Here is a 19290-nt window from a genome sequence, read left to right on the forward strand (position 1 = left end):
ACCATTTTTTGGTGGGATGTTTATATGTGTTTATAAAATTACAGCCATAAAAAGTCAGATGGTTCTTTTGGGAGTTGCTCCAGAATATTAAGAAATGCAAATTCAATGACTAGAAAAATTAGAAATCAAACAACCATAGATCTGTAGGAAAAGGACTCATTCAACAAAAGCCAACACTTTAATCAGCAGAAGCTCCCATAAAATTGCACAGGAAGTTTTACACTAGAATTCTATGTTTGAATTGCTTAAGTCGTCTTTATTGTACATCCTATTTACTCAGAAACATGATGGCTTATCTTAGCTATGATTGCTGCTTCATATTTTAGATTGTCATTTAAAACATAGCACAGCAGTAGTTTTGATAAGTATTGTAATTAATTTTGAGGTCAAGGGCCTTGTCTTTTGAATTGTATAACAAATACACTATTAATCTTTATTACTTAGTTATGCCATTTGTTTCTGCTTTGTATTATGGCAGTTAAAATTCAAGACTTTGACACAAAATTAAAGCTTTATGCTAAATTTGTCGCATTTTCTATTTTAAAGATGAAGTAACAAGTCTAGATTTAGGATCGTTCACAGAACCTGGTAAGTGCGAATATTATGATTTTTACATATCTGTATTTGAGTAAAGTTAGGAAGGTAGTATTAATTTTAAAATGACGTGCCATTCCCAAGGAAAACTTTTTGTTTACTTTATCAATATAATTTTGTGTAAATTTGTAAAATTGTTCAAGTGCAGTCCAAAGTTTTAAATTCAAAATAGCATGTAAGTAACTTCAACAATGTTGTTTGCAAGATTACCCTTGCCGTCTACTACACTTGAATCAGTAAAGAAAATTCTTCTACTGTCTAGTATTTCTCATGGATATGTGGCACATGGTACATAACACTAAGATTTGTCTAAGATGTTCTGTTTTAATTAACTTCTTGCAATGGTTCCAGAATGGAAAGGTTCCATCCTTATTTTTCAAAATATATTTTCAAAGAATTTTTAGGCCATGATTCGACTGGTCTCAAGATTGAAAACCTCAGTCATCTGTAAAATATAAGCAAAATTATTCATTAATGTGCTTTTTAATGGGCTGCTTAATATTGTGCCATCAAATAAATTGCTTTCCTTTTCTTGTTCTTGGCTATCTCAGCACTAAACTTAGTCAAACAAGATTCTAGCAGTCTTCCGGGCCACATCCTTGTCTAAAACTGGCCATAAAATGATCTACAAGGGAATCCTTGAATTGACTTGTTAGTCATACATATTATACTTGTTCTCCATTTTTTTTTCACTTGCTGTTTCAGTCTTATAACATTGTGTTATATTTAAGCTTCAAGACCTGATAAGGATAGTGGAAAAAAAAGAAATAAAATTGCCATTGTTGCAGCTTTTTTCATCTAACAATCCTTATTTACCTTACCTATAATGTTGCTACATTTTACTTTTTGCATAATGAGTTCCAGTTATTAAGCATGTTTAAATCTCTCCTTTCTTTGGGAGTGAAGAGAGACAAGTGTCCTTCAAGGTCTCTCTCATTCACTCATGTACCAGTAAGCTGGTGTGTAGAATGGATTGGTCTAACACACTTTCCCTGTGGACTTCTCAGCACCACCATTTAAAACAGCAAACTTCTCTTATGTTTCAGACAACATCCTAAATCACAGAGCAATGGTAACGAAGTGGTTAAATTACTGGGCAGATATTCAGAGGTTCCTTAATCAAAGATTTGAATACAAATCCATTATGTTAGTTGGAAAATTTAAATACAGATAATCAAATTAAAAGCTAGTATCAAAAATTGCAACAGTAAGGAAACCAGATTGCTGCAAAAGCCATCTGTTCATTAATGCCCTTCAGGGAAAAATTTGTCCTCGTTCAGTATGATTTATACTTGATGCAAAGAAAATAACCCGAAGCAAGGCAAAGTATTTGTCTACCTCTTTGTATTCCAGAGTACAAGTTCCATATTATTGTGACCTGTTGTACCACTAAAGGCATGAATGCACAACCTTGCCTTGGATAGTAGTGTCAGAATTGAGCTCAGAGACTGAGAGAGAGGTGCACATAGCAGACTATGCAGTGAGGAATGTTATGAATGATTAAAATATTGCTGAGTTACTTTTAAAGATAGAATTAAACCATCAAAAAATTGGGTAACAAAATGCAAGAGGAACTCAGCAAGTCAGGCAGTATCTCTGGAGGGGAATAAATCGTCAATGTTTTGGGTTGAGAACCTTCATCAGGACTGGAAAAGAAGGGGGTCTCACCTATCACCTGTGAAGGGAAAGGTTGGGGGGTAGCGGTGACAGGATGAACTAAGAGCTGCGAGGTGATAGGTAAAAGAGATAAAGGGCTGATCTTTGGAGAATATTACTGCACAGAAGCAAATATCTTCAGAGGACTGCCTGGTTATTTGGACTTGTGTATGTACTATAAATTTCCATAATTTATTTTATGTTTGTCAGATTATCCCACTAATCAAAGAATTATTACCTAAATATTTTCAAGGTATTTGATGAGTAATAAGTTTAGAATGCAGGTCTTCATTTATTTACTGTATGTATTTATATAAACTCCGGTAGCTTTGGCATTAAGATAAAATGGGTTATGTACCCCATTTTTGTGTTCGTATACTTTAAAAGCTTTGTAATATCACTAGACGGTGTGGTTTAAGGGAATTAAGGAACCAAACCTAGTCTTGTATAATTTTACCTGCTACAGGTGACCAACTGAGCGCCATACTGAATACCATTCAGTCTCAGCCTTTCCTCCCAGCTTCTAGCGTCTTTGGTCAAGCTGCAAAACCTTCCTCTTCCCTTGTTCACAGCCCATTTGTGTTTGGACAGCCCCTTTCTTTGCCGCAGTCTCAACCACAGCTTCTGAGTAAGTCTGTCTGTCTCACCTGCCTAACGTATTCCTTCCTTCCTGTGGCTTTGCTATTGTACCTTGGTATACCTTCATCCCTCAGTAGTGTACCAAATTAATCTTGAGTTTCCATGCATACCTTTTGCATATTTTACAACATTCTGTTACATATTAGTAACTTGTGCAGACTGTGATGCTCTTTATTATCTACAAAGTTTTAATCTTAAAGTAATGATTTGGTCCATTGGATTAGTACTGAAATTGTCAAAGTGTGGTCACTTGTAAACACAACTGTTTTTAGTTTTGAAAGCATACAGCTGACTAAGTTTGTGCTTTAAAAAAAATCTGCAAATAGCTTTGCTTGATCTTGCTGCTGTGGCATTTCTATCATTGAATCTTTTGCTGCTTATCTGCCGCTGTCTTCCTCTGTAGACACTTCACGCAGCCTTGCTTCACGTGAGCGCTCATGCACAGGGCCTGGGTCAGGTTTCTACTCTCTATCTCTGAAGGCAAAGGGTGGGTATATGGTGATTTTTAATATCTAATTTGTGACTATTGAATCCTGCTGAGGACAACAGGGCTGCTTCTAATTTATTCATATATAAATGTTGATTTTTATTTGCATATTGAAATTCAAATTTATCTAGTAATATACTGGTCCCTGTTCTTATGAACCCAATTTTCTTCTCTAGCTTCTGTTGATGAAAGAGTATTTTCACAAAATTATAGAAATTCTTGAGGATGGACTTTGAGATTTTATTGTTTTGGCCTTTATCAACAAAACTAATTTCTTTTTATAAACTCTTAGGTAAGCCAAAGGTAATTTATTGACTCTCCAGTTATTATTGAAGGCTTCAATATCATTTTCTTTATGGAAAATAAAGATTTATTTCAAATAAGGTTGGATAGATCTGACTGCCTTGCATGCAGCCTGAGGTATAACTGCACTGTTAACCTAACCACAATTATATGATTTTTTTTAAAGTGAGGTTTTACAAAGTGACCTTGTGAAAGTTAACCTGATCTTCACCATCTCTTTGTTTTGAAGGATCGACATGAAAAGACAAGTGCTTGATGACATTTTCACTTTGGCTTTAAAACTAATTACCACCTTAGTATTCATTTTTAAAATGATTAAAGATTTGAAATGCTTTGTGTAAAATTCTGAGGGAAATTTTTTTTTAAACGTTGAAAAATCAACAATGTTGAAGTTACTTTCTTTTACCTGTTATTATCTCCAGGCATTAAGGTTTGTAATGAAATAGGCTGGTTTTGCTTCAGAGATAAAAATAGTGAGTATTTTCCAAATAATTTTCAGGTGATAAAGGAAACACTGTAGTATCTGGAAGGCCTTCAACTCCTTCTGGAAACTTTGACTTGCCCTTCAAACACAAAACTGAAAATCAATTGCAAAAAATTGAAGGTCGGATCAACAAGGTTGCTGTAGAACAAACAAAGGCAAAAAATGCCGAAAATTTGACTGCTAGCGAATCTCTAATGCTTAAATCTGATGCTGCCAAGTTGAGGTCAGACTCTCATAGTCGATCTCTTTCACCAAATCACAATACGTTACAGTTGCTAAAAACTGATGAGAGGACAATCATTGGACCGAGGGCAGAATCACCAGCGCCAGGTTCACGGTCAACATTGCCAAAGCAAAAGTTGTCTGGAAAAGCTATCTCATCGAGTGCTAATTCTCCAAGGTCATACTCTCCACATGAGAAAAACTTAACTCATAAAATCAATACAGCCTCAAAAATTAAGTTGGATCCGCCACGGGAGAGATCAAAATCTGATTCCTATACTTTGGACCCTGATACAGTTCGTAAGAAAAGAGTTCCTCTGACTGAGAACTTGCGAGGGCGCTCAACTTCACCCAAACCAAAACTATTACCCAAGGAGGCTAAGCCTGCCACCAGCATGGAAAACAGAGTGCCATCCCCTCAGATTGTGCAAGAAAATCTCCACAGTGAGATAGTTGCTATTTGTACATCTAGCACTCTGACAACAACCAGCAATTCAGATGCAGTATCTGAAAAGCGAGCTGAATTACACAACCCTGAAGACTCCACCCCAAAGGTTCACTTCAGCATTGGCAAAGCTCCACCCAAAGAAGAACAAGAAACTCGATCATCCCCAAAGATGAGCCGTAAAAGTACTGGCAAACACACGAGGCCCAAGAAGGAGAAAATGGGAACCATTTTCAAAGAAGAAAATGCTTCTTCATCTGTTGAGCCACCAAAGCGAGCAATGTCCCCTTCTGTTGCAGAATGTGCACGTGCTGTATTTGCAGCTTTCCTGTGGCATGAAGGGATTGTCCATGATGCAATGGCATGCTCATCTTTCTTAAAGTTCAATCCTGACCTGAATAAAGAGCATGCACCAATGAGAAGCAGCCTTTACAACCAACCAGGGATTGAGGAAAGAGAGACGAAACTAAAGAACAGGCACTCATTGGAAATATCATCTGCTCTAAACATGTTTAATATTTCTCCTCATGGTCCAGACATATCTAAAATGGGCAGCATTAATAAAAATAAAGTGCTCTCAATGCTCAAAGAACCCCCATTGCCTGAAAAAAATGAAGATGGAAAGGTAGATTCAACAGTCTATGAACCTTCAAACCATTATTCTGTGAAGAGCAAGTCCCCATTGCCACTCACTTTACAGCACCTGGTTGCCTTTTGGGAGGATATTTCAATGGCAACCATCAAAGCAGCCACTCAGAATATGATTTTTCCTAGCCCTGGTTCAAGTGCTGTATTGAAGAAAAAAGAGAATGAGAAAGATAACAAAAAGAGCAAGAAAGAAAAGAAAAAGAAAGACAAAGCAGAAGCAAGACCACGAGGAAATCTCTTTGGAGAAATGGCACAGCTTGCAATGGGAGGCCCGGAGAAAGATACTATATGTGAACTGTGCGGTGAATCTCATCAATATCCAGTAACGTATCACATGAGACAAGTTCATCCAGGTAACTAAGTTATTTCTCAATCCAGTTTAAATTTCTATTATAATATAGTTTTTAGTTGTCAAAGTTGAGTTCATTGTCATATACACGTCTATGCATAGGTGCAATGGAAAAACTTTCTTACAGCAGAATCATGTAAGCAGTATTCACAAAAAAAAACATAAATTTGCACAATTTTTACAAGGAAGAGCACAAATTAGAACAATAGAACAATCCAAGGTCATTTAGTTCTGTGGTTGCTAATTGTAGATTCTATGCATGGTCTTGGTGCTACCTCAGCTAGTTTTATGTCTAGCCTTTACCATTCCTTCTGACTGTGATGCAACAAAGTATCCAGAACACATGGTTCCACTGCAGGCAGTGGCAGTTTTTGCCTTTACCCAACATGTGTGAAGATTAAGCTGGTTGTGCTAGGATATGTATTTCAACATTGGGCCACATATCCTCTATTCTAGCTCCTTTTAAACTGCAAGTACCCACTTCCATAAAAGATAGAATAGGCATTGTAATTTAAATGTACCAATAAGCATTGGAGCATTGGGAGTCAGGCAACTGATGAAAAGTGGCAGATGTTGCCAGCAGTCGACATAACTTCTGCCTTTCATGTAAGCAAGTCTTTTTGCACTCCAGTGATGCTGAAATAATATCCATTGTATCTTGAGAAGATTTGGCCTCCAATGATTCTCTCAATCATGGCCTGGAGTTGATGCTTTCATCTCATGTCTTGGCCTCCGTCTTTTCCAGTTGTTTCTTCCATCTGCTGATCGTACCACAGACTAGTCCCAACGATTAGCCTGAAAGTAACAGAACAATAAACTAGGAAAACCTCACTCTTGTGATAGTTTTCCTACACTTGCAAGTGCCCTATTAATGGTGGAGCTTGAATGTTTTACACAAGGGAAGGTGGGTAGCAAGCCTAATCTGGTCTCTTCATGCAGTAAATTTCTATGCTTCCACAATGAAGACCATTCAACTATGTGACAATGTTAGCCACAAGCTACTTATCCTATTTCAAGTTCATTATGTAGTCTTGTAGTTTTGGCACATCAAGAGCTCAATCAGATACCTTTTAAGTATGACTAGAGTTTCTGCCTCCATGTCAGTTTTATTTATTGAGCTCATTTCTTCACAGATTAAAAGCTTCATTCTCCAACTCTCCTGTAATCTTCCAATTATCCGAATTCCATCCCTCCTAATTATTGATCTTCATTCTTATATAGAAGTGTCCTTTTCCCTCTTATTTGGGGGATCTTAAACAACTAAATTACATCTTAACTCATTCCCATTTGTCCATTCTTTCCGTAAGACTACTTTTTTTTTGTTCTGCCCTTGGGGGTGTTAGTGATTAACGGTACAGATCAAGAATCATTGACAGCTTTTTCCACCCATCTCATTTGTAATTAAAATGACACCCTTCCATTCAGCTGAAATTGAGGAAATGGACCTGGTCTACTGTTTACATCTATTCTGGAAGTGTACTTTATTGCAGTTGGTACGCAAGCAGTGGCAATCTGTAGTGAGACTGTCAGAAAGGACAAGCAGATCATAGAGCAAGATTGCAGTCATTAGGATGAGTTGCAGTGTAACGGGACAAAATCGAAAAGGGTGACAAATACAGGATTGAAGGTGTTATATTTGAAAGCACGAGGTATACGGAATAAAATATTTGATTGGCAGGTGGGCATCACTGAGTTGTACTGGCAGGTTTGATGTTGTGGGCATCACCGAGTCGTGGCTATAAGAAGATCATAGTTGGGAGCTTAACATCCAAGGATATACATTATATAGAAAGGGTATGCAAAGCGAGTAGAATGGCTCTGTTGGTTTAAAAAAAAATGAAATCAAATCCTTAGAAAGAGGTGGCATAGGTAGGATCAGAAAATGTAAAGTCATTGTTGGTAGAGTTAAGAAACTGCAAGGGTAAAAAGAGCCTGATGGGAGTTATATACAGGCCTCTGAACAGTAGCCTAGATGTGAACTACAAATTACATGGGAGATAGAAAATGCATGTCAAAAGGGTAGTGTTACAATAGTCATGGAGGATTTCAATATGCAGGTAGACTGGGAAAATCAGGTTGGTGCTGATTTTGGATCCCTAGAGAGAATTTGTAAAATGCCTATGAGATGGCTTTTTAGAGCAACTTATGTTTGAGTCCACTAGGAGATCAGCTATTCTGGAAATGGTGGTGTGTAATGAACCAGATTTGATTAAGGAGCTTAAGGTAAAGAAACTCTTAGTAGGCAGTGATCTTAAGGTAATAGGATTCACCCTGCAATTTGAGAAGGAGAAGCTAAAGTCAAATATATCAGTATTATAGTGGAGTAAAGTGAATTACAGAGGCATGAGAGAATAGCTGGCCAAAGTTGATTGAAAGGGTCATTAACAGGGATAATGGCCAAGCAGCAATGGCTGGAGTTTCTGGGAGCAATTCAGAAGGTGCAAAATAGGTACATTCCAAAGAAGTAACAGTTTTTTTAGGGCAGGACATAGCTGACAAGGGAATTTAAAGCCAACATAGAAGCAAGAGGGAGAAATGGCAGAAGAAATGAATAAATATTTTGCCTGAGTCTTCACTGTGGAAGACACTCGCAGTGTGTCAGAAGTTTTGAGTGTCAGGGCAGAAGCGAGTGCAGATGCTATTACTTGGGAGAGTTCTTGAGAATCTGGAAGATCTGAAAGTAGATGAATCACCTTGGCCACATGGACTACACCCGAAGGTTCTGAAAGAGGTAGCTGAAGAGATGGTTAATACTGATCATTAGTATCATCATTAGTAATGATCTTTCTTTCATTAGAGCATTGGCTGATTGACACAAGGTAGAGAGTGGGAATAAAGGGAGTCTTTTCAGATAACTTGCTGATGACAAGTGGTGTTCTGCAGGTGTCTGTGTTGGGACTGCTTTTCTACATTGTACCCCAGTGATGGAATTGATGGCTTTGTGGCCAAGTTAACGCATGCTATGAAGATAGGTAGAGGGGCAGGTATATTGAAGAAGCAGGGAATCTGCAGACTTCCTTAGACAGATTAGGAGAATGGGCAAAGTGGCACTTTGGTAGAAGGAACGAAAGCATAGACTGTCTTCTAAAGGGGGGGGGGGAAAATTCAAAAATCTAAAGATACCTGTGAGTCCTCGTGCAGGATTCCCTAAAGTAGGAGTTCCCAACCTTTTTTAAATGCCATGGACTAATACCATTAATGACCTAGTACTGCTCCTATGTCATTTGCTTTTAGACAAACAGCTATTTTAGGTATGGCTTTTTGCATTGTGATTAAATTGATTTTCTTTGATTTACTAAATTTATCATCCGGTTCCATCTATAAAGACTTCTTATCTTGATAAAGGTTGTGGTCGCTATGCTGGAGGACAGGGGTATAATAGCATTGGTCACTTCTGTGGAGGATGGGCAGGTAACTGTGGCGATGGAGGTGTTGGAGGAAGCACCTGGTATCTAGTATGTGACCGTTGCAGGGAGAAATATCTCCGGGAAAAACAAGCTGCAGCTCGTGAAAAGGTATGTACTCTATGATGAAATTAACCTTTGCATTTTAAACAGCACATTGTGCGAAAATAATCCATCCTATGACTGTGCACTGATCGGATGTAAATTTCAAGTTTGGTTCTTATTAGTAAAAACAGATATTTTTTTGTTAGTGTATCCAGTTTTAATTAGTACTAATCCTGTGATTTTTGGACACCATCACATTTACTGGCTGGCCCACTACAGCTATGAATGTACTGTATGATAGTGTGTTCGCAAAAATTGGTGCATAGTCCATATTTACTATTAACTACATATTTAATTTTAGGTGTTGATCTTTAAAATAGTGTCTAGCGATCCATTAATTTAATGGTACAAAAGTTAAAATGTATTTTGTAGAAATATGAGTTCCCCAAAATTGAATTCTCTATGGATATCTTTCTACATTCATTATCACTATTGTAAGCAGGACTGTTGCCATCCAGGGCAACCAAACAGAAGAGAGATTTCAGAGCAAAAGCACTTTGACTTTCCATTGATAACATGCATTAAACTCTATCCCAAAAGAAGATTCCCCACTCCCATATCACTTCACACAGCAGTACGAACAGTTTGCATTTGATCAATGTATCACTGTTTCTCTGTGAGACCATGGTGACTTAATGATGTGTGGTACTGATAGTTGGTTTGAGGGAGTATATCTCCATCTATGATTTTTATAATTATTGTTTTTTTTTATGATTGTGTTCTTTATTTTTGGGGTTTTGTTGTACTGCATTGGACCCAGAGTAACAATCATTTTGTTTGCTTTTACAGTTGTGTACAGGAAGTGACATTGCACAATCTTGAATCTAGCCCCTAGGGGTTAAAAACTTGCTGTATCTGTAAAATTAACCCGTCTCAGATAAATCAAAATGTAAAACATACTGAGTTTTGAAATTTGAAATGAAAACAATATGCTAGAATAAGTTACCAGTCTGTTAGCTCTGGCCCCCAGCTTTCCAGAATACTGTCTCACAGAGCCAAGTGAAGTAGTTTTCAACACAGCCATGCAAACATTGACTGAGGAAAAAGAAGTAGAAATGAATGTTATTATACACAAATTGATGTTCCATTTTGGTTTGCATGTCAGAATGTGTGTTGCACTGAATTCTTTTATGTAGGATTTAAATGAGAAATATTTGGGAAGGGATTACTAGAAGTCTAAAGAATAAATTTTCCTAATGGCAACTAATTGAATAATTAAGGTTTGAGCTATCGGTTATATTTTTGTTTATAATCTCTCTCGTTACGGACAGTGATTTACCAATTTGAAGGAGGGTAAGGAGTATAGAATAAATGATCAGTAGAAGACTTGTTGTATGGTCCAGTTAGAAAGAAGCTTTAGTAAAACTAAGGCATCATGCAGCTTCTGTCCTAGTGGTATCTCAAGATTCCGCTGCCTATCTGTTGATTATTGATGAACACTAACACCCCTCAGAGGTACTGAAGCTGCCATACTAGCATTCCTTTGATTGATTGTGGCTTTCAGATCTAGTGCTGTCTACCACTGTTATAGTTGCAAGAAAAAGTTTGTGAACCCTTTGCAATTACTAAGTGTTCTGTATTAATTATTCATAAAATGTGGTCTGATCTTCTAAGTCACAATAATAGACAAATACAATCTGCCTAAACCAGTAAAACACAAACAATTGTTTGTTCATGTCCTTATTGAACACAGTGTTTAATCATTTACAGTCCAGGCTGGAAAATGTATGTGAACCCTTGTATTTAATAACTGGTAGAACCTCCTTTAGTAGCAATAACCTCCACCAAACATTTCCTACAGCTGCTGTTCAAATTTGCACAGTGGTGAGGAGTAATTTCAGACCATCCCTCCATTCAAAACTGTTTCAGTTCATCAATATTTCTAGGATACCTTGCATAAACAGCCCTCTTCAGGTCATGCCACAGCATCTGGACTTAGATTTTGCCGTTCCAAAACACAAATTTTCTTTTTAAACCATTCTGTTGTTGATTTACTCTTGTGTTTCAGATCATTGTCTTGTTGCATCATCTGACCTCTATTAAGCTTCAGGTGATAGATTGCTACCCTGATGTTCTCCTGTAAAATATCTTGATACAATTTTGAATTCATCGTTCCCTAAATGATTGCGAACTATCCGGACCCTGAGGTAGCAAAGCAGCCCCAAACCATGATGCTCTTTCCACTATGTTTCACAGTTGGGATGAGGTTTTGGTGTTGGTGTGCAGTACCCTTTTTCCTCCAAACAAAGCAGTGTGCATTTCTGCCAAAAAGTTCAACTTCTGTCTCATCTGTCCACAGAACATTGTCCCAGAAGCATTGTGGAACGTTCAGGTGGTCTTTTACAAACTTTTGATGTGCAGCAATGTTTTTTTTGGAGAGCAGTGGTTTCCTCCGTGATGTCCTACCATGAACACCTTTCCTCCGTGGTGTCCTACCATGAACACCATTCATGTTCAGTGTTTTTCGTATAGTGGGCAGACTTTTTCTCGCAATTGTCTATCATCACTCACATTTTGATATTCATCAAGAGCAGAATAAATATCTTGGATTTGTGCATTTTAAAATGCAGGAATAATACTTTTTAATAAATGCTTGTGCTTTGATTTTTCACTTGATTTTGTGATTCAGGGAGAATAGTGATCCAGTCAGTTTGGTGCTTTACCTTTCCAGGTTAAACAAGCTAGGAAAAAACCTGTGCAGGTGAAGACTCCACGGGCCCTGCCTTCCATGGAAGCTCATCAAGTGATAAAAGCAAATTCTATGTTCTTGCTGTCACTGAGCAGTGCAGCAGAACCAAATATTCTTTGTTACCAACCTCCAAGGCCTTTCCATTCACATCTTCCAAGTTTGAAAGAGGGCGTTTCTGATGAACTGTCCAATAAGTATCCATGCCTATATCTACAGACGCTTGCCAGGTACAGTACAAGATATTTGCTCAAAACTGGTCCTTTGCTAAAACTGGTAACATTGCAAGATTGTACACACATTTTCATGAAATAATGACATTTGTGAAATAACTTGAATTGTGTAGTAAATAAGATAAAATAATGCAAATACTGGAAATGTAAAATAAAACACAACAGAGTTGGCAACAACTGGCATATAAAACATGATATTTTGGGACGATGATCTTTAAACAAGAAGGAACACCGTTACATTGAGTTTAAGTCAATTTTCTCGGCTTCATCTGTTCAATGGATTTCCTGTGTGTCTCTTCTTCTGCAACTTGCATTCTTCCCAGTCAATATAATCTATACCTCATTCATTTCAATCAATTGGCACATTACTCTTTGGCTTTTGCATGTCCACATATTTTTCTACCATAATTTTTTCAAACTAATTCATGACAGCCGGCATGAAATTTGAGTATTTTTTTTTTTTTTATACCCCTTTTGGGGTTACTGAATTGCTTTACAGTACATCGACAACTGACAAGCTATTTAAGAATGTACTTAAATTATTCCAGCAGTAACTTTCAGTGGTATGTTAATTGGCCAATTAATATGCATATCCAGTACAATAAAATAGCAAAAGCTGATGATGAGAATCAGTTCATACAGTGCAAACTGCAGAGGACCATAAGTTGGGCAGCAAGCTCTAGAGGTTTCCAACTCGTGACTTGTCTCCTTTTCACTGAACCTGCTGGCTGATTTTTTAAGGTGTTAACAACTTGCTAAAATGGGAAATCTAGCATTCTCAAAAAAAATTCTTTAAATACAGTGTAATACATGTGTGCCATTTCCCTATTTGACATCCTTTGCTTCCTAGCAGATAATAGAGCAAAGGTAGTGGAAGCAGTATGCCTGATAGACAAAAAAATGTTAAAATACTTTATACTCTCTCTCAGTTATATCATAGGTGTCTCTACTGGATCCAGTTCCGCCTTCCTACTTAAACGAAGCACTTTCTCATGTTGTTAATGTTGCCTTATAACTTAACAACCCAAGCACCTCCCAGCTGAACCAGTTGTCATTTGTTGAGGTGGAAGCTGCTCGGAGTATTGGCGAGATAGTACACATTCCTGGTCTTTTTTTCCACCTAGAGCCTCTACCTTAATCACAACTTACCCATTCCTAAGCAGTGGGTTGTAGTAAATTTCCTACTTTCCCTCGCTATTGTGTCAGCCAATCACTAACTTGGCTCATAGCTCAAAGATCAGGGGCCTGGGTTCAGGAAAGAAACCCTAAAATATGCCAAACCGAGTTTGATGCTTCAAAATCTATGACACTTGTAACCCTTGGTTCGGCTAGTGGCTTAATCTAGGGGATGATGTACCCTGGCCTGGCCAAATTTAAGAAATCTCGTTTGGGTGGACGCTGTGCGAGGTGTCCCCTGTTACAAATCAGTACCATGAAATAACAAACAGTGCACAATATGCGTGTAGCCCCCGGTAAGCCTCAGGCTCGCTCTGCTTGCTTCTATCTAGGGGGAGCAGCCTTCGGCCCTGCCAAACTGGGTAATCAAGTTTGTGTGGATGCTGTGTGATGTACCCCACCCCGCCAAATAACAGACAATACACCATATGCAATTAAATGATTACACTTTAAAGATCTTATTGGAACTATGTAATTAACAGAGAGAAAATATAAATGGAAAGTAAAAGGCGCCAAACTTATCAAAGTTCAAGCACTTCATGCACACAGTTGGAGCTCAATTAACGGAGTCCTCTTTCCACCATTCGATCCCCTCCGACCTCCTCGACCCGCCGCCTGGGACCAATCACGGTGGTCGACCAGACACTCCACACAAGTCTGTTTTCGTCTCCTCTCCTCGACAAAGACCCTGAGCCTCGGACTCCCGCTTGGGGTCCGTTCCACCGCCCAGCTTACAGCATCACGTCTCCTCTCCCTGTCCCCATCGCGCCTTCTGCTCCAAAGCCCCGCGAAAAACAATAGCTTACAGACACACAAGAAAGAATAACATCTATCCCAATTGGTTAACAAATGAATACAATGCTGTTATCAGTAATATAACCCAAACAAGCTGGGAAAGAGAAGCACTTTCTCAGCAGTTAACATAATAAAGAAGCCATTTTATTCTAACATAACAAAGAAGCCATTTTCATTAGCCTTAGCAGTAACATGAAAGAAGAAACCCCTTGCATGCGATTAAATGATTGAGTTTTATAATTCCTAATTTGACCATATGGTTAGTAAAGAAACAAAAAAAAAGAAAAGGGCCTATTCTCATGAAACAGTTTAATGCGAAAATATTGGAGCTCACGGTTTCATCCATTTGTTCCCGCCATCATCCTCCGAGTGTAGCCGACCCTCGGACCCTCAGTCTACTCCACCTGTCAGTCTACCAACTCTCTCCATTCACGTCCTCTCTCTTCATCTCTCCCCAACAAAACACCATGAAAGTCCCTCTTCCAGACCCACAAGAAAGAACAACACCCCTCTCATTGGTAACATACATTCCAAAGTCCCTGTTACCTCTAGTTATAACCCAAAAATTGCTGCTACAGAGAAACCATTACCTTAGCCTTAGCAGTGAAACATTACAGAGAGGCCATTACATTAGCAGTGAAACCTTACAGCGTGTTACACAGTTTTGGCATAAGGCAAATCTCTTCCCTGGTTTTGGCTTCTGATTAAATTTACCATTTTGAAGTGGGCCTGCAATATTTTGGGCCCACAGTAACAGCAGATAGCATGACATTATTATACCTTGGTGTTGGAGTTTGGCATATGATTCCAGCGTCATCTGCAAAGAGTCTGTGCATCCTCCCTGAGCAGTGCATGGGTCTTCCCTGGGTGTCACTGTTTCCTCCCACAGTCCAAAGATGTACTGGGTAGGTTAACTGGTCATTGTAAATTGCCCTGTGATTAGGTTAGGGTTAATCAGAGTAGCTGAGGTGGCATGGCTCACAAGGCCAGAAGGACCTACTCTGTGCCGTTTTGCTAAATAAGTAACAGGGAGCAGAGCAAGGATAGGTAGAATTTTTTTTAAAAAGCAGATTCTTGATATGAAGCAGACATTACCTGCTTTTATTACCAGTATATAGCTGTTTACAGAATTGCATAAAAATATATTCTTAGAAACTTGACTGTCAGAAAATTAGGAAAGGTCATTTCCTAGAGATATGAAAAATAGATTGTATTGTTTCCCAGTACTGCATTGGATCTGTTACCCCCGCCCCCCCCCCCATAAATGCCTGCAAAAAGGTCACTGGACATTAATTGATAAAATCTATGTTTCATTTATTAGCTTACCAAGCTCAACAGCCTGGAGAGATATGATTAATTGCCTGCCTTGCCTGAGAGATTCTTAGTATTAACAGAAGTCCAATTCTTTCTGATGCAATACAACATCAAACACTCCATTTGTTCATAAAGCATGTATGCATTTCTAAATGACAATAAAAGAGGACTGAGTGTTCTCATAATCTTAAAAAAAAAATACTTAAAAAAATTAAAAGGCATTTCGGATTTATTCACTTGATTTGGATTGAGTTTCATTCACAAAGTAAAAATTATTCTTAAAATTAACTTAATTTTCCTCTCCACTTCTACTTATTGGGGTTAACATGCCTAGATTGTTGAGTAGGTGTTAAAATTAGAAAACACCTTTTATTTCTGCTGCAGTTCAGTTTTGATTCACAATTGTAAAACTTTGCCAAATAGACAACATTCAGAAAACTTTGCTGGCTACCATGACGATCACCTTTTCCAAGATGAAATGAGATATCTTCGTTCCACCTCTGTACCAGCACCATACATTTCAGTCACACCAGATGCTTGCCCTCATGTCTTTGATGAGCCTGAAACTAATCTGAAATCAATGCCTCCCAGGTACGTCCATAGTAAAGTTGTTTATTCATTACATCTGATTGAGTGTCATGAACCTCTGTGCATATTATTGTGTTATTTTTGATGGTACATTGATTCTACCTTTTTATAGTCTTGAAACAAGTCCTATAATGGAAAATGATACAACAAAGCGCAATGTCTTCCAACGATCTTACTCAGTTGTTGCATCAGAGTACGACAAACAACACTCAACATCACCTGCCCGGGTGAAAGCTATTCCCAGGCGCAGAGTCAACAGTGGTGATGCAGGTCAGGCAATTCTGAGGCTATTGTGATAATGCAGAAATTATTGTGTTTCTTACCTCAAAGATGCATAAAATGCTCTCTCTCAGTGGCAATTAGCAGCTTGGTGATGAGCTAATGTACACAACCTAAAGAGTATATATTGTGTCTAATAAGAAAGGCTAATAATGTTTTCTGTTATTTATGTGTTTATACACAGTTACTTCATAGTTCGGGGTATATGCACTATTATTCAGAAGTTTGTGATTCCAAAACTCAAAAGAACCAGCATTTAATAACAATTTATCTTGCATGTGAATTAAGCAATGATTTTTGGCATAAGATCTTTTGCATATGTGAATAGGCATTTTAATTTTGTAGGTGTATTTCCTTAGTGTTGAAAGTAAAGTGATAGCTAAAAACTAGTAATTGTGCTAAACTTATCAGAAAACAAAAATATTGCAGAGTAATGAGGCAGAAAAAGGCTATATGATCTGTGGGAAAACAGATTCAAAAAGGCATTTTGACTAGGACCCTATGAAAGAGTAAGATGGTGTGTGCTTGGTATTTAATACTGAATCATATTGATGAAATAATTAAAACAAATGTTGATCGTTTCAGATTAGATTTAGGTGGTAGCAGAACACACACATCAAACACAGATTTGCAGGGCATCAGATGTTGCTGTAAGGAATTCATTTGGACCTTTCATCAAAATAGGCTCAATGACAAAATTAAATAGCAAACAGAGAATTTGGAGTGAGTTTGGAAACAGTCAAGGAAATTTTTGTGGGTTGTTGGTTGGAACATTTAGTTCTGGTATATTTTTCTTAAACATCTGCTTGAGCATCTAGATGTATGAAGCTCTGTTTAATTTTTCTTTTCGTACAATGATCATATATTTAACTCTAGTTGACATTGATACTTGGAGCTTCTGGTGATTCTTCAAGACTGTTACTGGATTTGTTTATGTTATCCAATAAAATCATAGTTTATCGTCACAAACTGCAATTCCTTAAATATCTGAAAATGAAAACATGCTGGAATATCTGGGTCAGGAGCAGTCTGGAGAGGAACCATTAACATTTTTGGATTCATTTTAAACCAGGGAAAAGTAGATAAAACAATAGATGCAATAAAGAGAAAAACAAAGGGAGAGGTCTGCAGAGAAGTTAGCTACTAAAAAGGATAGTGCTATAAAAATGCTAATTGGACAAATAAAAGATGAATCAAGAAAATAATGGAACTGGAAATGTCAGTCTAAAATTCTTGGACTGTCTGAAAGGCCGTGTTGTTGAAAGATGTGTTCCTCAAGCTTGGCCTGCTTGTGAATCAAAGTCTCAGGGTAGAAGCCACGGTAAGAAAGACTTGGTAGCAAACTGGTAGATCTGTGGGAGGTTCAGAGCTGTGTTGGATAGTAGGAACTGTACTTTTTCAATTAGTTTGGTTCACCATGCAACAGTAGTGTAATTCTTGTTAACACATTTAATCAAAGTTTGGATTGATCATAGCAAGTCATTGCAAGTTTAGAAGGACGTGTATTAAAGTAAGCAGAATTGAAAAATGTCATTGTGTTTTATTTATGTTTAAACATTTTAGTTACTAAATTTTCTTCTCGAGTAGAAGTGGGGTCATCTCTCCTTCGGCATCCATCTCCTGAGCTCTCTCGTCTGATCTCGGCTCATAGTTCTCTGCCCAAGGGAGAAAGAAATTTCCAGTGGCCTGTTCTAGCATTTGTCATCCAGCACCATGATTTAGAAGGGTTGGAAATGGCAATGAGACATGCCCTAAGGAAATCTGCTTGCAGAGTGTTTGCTCTGGAGGTCAGTATAATGATCACTCTTTTCATTCATTATGTCTGCTTGAACTTTTTGCATTCAACAGTATGTAGTTAATGTTCTTACTGGGTAAGAAGTACAAACTCCATTTCCAGAAAAGTTGGGATATTTTCCAAAATGCAATAAAAACAAAAATCTGTGATGTGTTAATTCACGTGAACCTTTATTTAACTGACAGAAGTACAAAGAAAAGATTTTCAATAGTTTTACTGACCAAATTAATTGTATTTTGTAAATATACACAAATTTAGAATTTGATTGCTGCAACACACTCATCAAAAGTTGGGACAGAGTTAAAATAAGATTGAAAAGTGCAAGAAAAGTCATGCTACTGTGACAACTATAGCCACCTGGTCGCAGAAGTACTTCGGAAAACCATTGTCACTCAACACAGTCCGTCGCTGCATGCAGAAGTGCAACTGGAAACTGTATTATGCAACAAGAAAGCCATACATCAACTCTATGCAAAAACGCCGGCGAGTTCTCTGGGCCCGAGCTCATCTCAGATGGACCGAAAGACTGTGGAACCATGTGCTGTGGTCAGATGAGTCCACATTTCAGCTAGTTTTCGGAAAAAACGGTCGTCGAGTTCTCCGTGCCAAAGATGAAAACGACCATCCAGATTGTTATCAGCGAAAGGTGCAAAAGTATATCTGCACTGCGATGGTATGGGGGTGCATCAGTGCCCACAGCATGGGTGAGTTGCATGTATGTGAAGGTACCATTGACTCTGAGGTGAATATTAGGATTTTAGAGAGACATATGTTGCCATCAAGGTGACGTCTCTTCCCGGGACATCCATGCTTATTTCAGCAGGACAATGCCAGACCGCATTCTGCACGGGTTACAACAGCATGGCTTTGTAGACACAGAGTGCGTGTGCTTGACTGGCCTGCTGCCAGTCCAGATCTATCTCCTATTGAAAATGTATGACGCATCATGAAGAGGAGAATCAGACAATGGAGACCACGGACTTTTGAGCAGCTGAAGTCTTGTATCAAGCAAGAATGGACAAAATTTCCAATTGCAAATCTACTACAATTAGTATCCTCAATTCCAAAACGATTAAAAAGTGTTATTA

General features: G+C 38.1%; 1 protein-coding gene across 14 annotated transcripts in view; it reads left to right on the forward strand.

Moving 5' to 3' along the window:
- mycbp2 (MYC binding protein 2) overlaps positions 1 to 19290 on the forward strand; it is a 225403-nt gene that overhangs the window by 158435 nt on the left and 47678 nt on the right. For 11 of the 14 annotated variants that reach the window (XM_072258758.1, XM_072258761.1, XM_072258765.1 and 8 more), the window contains 7 exons: positions 547 to 588; positions 4179 to 5831; positions 9173 to 9342; positions 12008 to 12252; positions 15964 to 16131; positions 16241 to 16398; positions 17971 to 18194. In XM_072258758.1, the coding sequence (XP_072114859.1) occupies positions 547 to 588; positions 4179 to 5831; positions 9173 to 9342; positions 12008 to 12252; positions 15964 to 16131; positions 16241 to 16398; positions 17971 to 18194 (2660 nt within the window). Of the gene's footprint in view, positions 1 to 546; positions 589 to 2716; positions 2879 to 3292; positions 3377 to 4178; positions 5832 to 9172; positions 9343 to 12007; positions 12253 to 15963; positions 16132 to 16240; positions 16399 to 17970; positions 18195 to 19290 lie in introns of all 14 variants that reach the window. The other 3 variants (XM_072258763.1, XM_072258764.1, XM_072258771.1) reach the window with 2 other exon arrangements.

Source organism: Mobula birostris, chromosome 5 (genome assembly GCF_030028105.1).
Source record: "Mobula birostris isolate sMobBir1 chromosome 5, sMobBir1.hap1, whole genome shotgun sequence".
Taxonomy (NCBI): Eukaryota; Metazoa; Chordata; class Chondrichthyes; order Myliobatiformes; family Myliobatidae; genus Mobula; species Mobula birostris.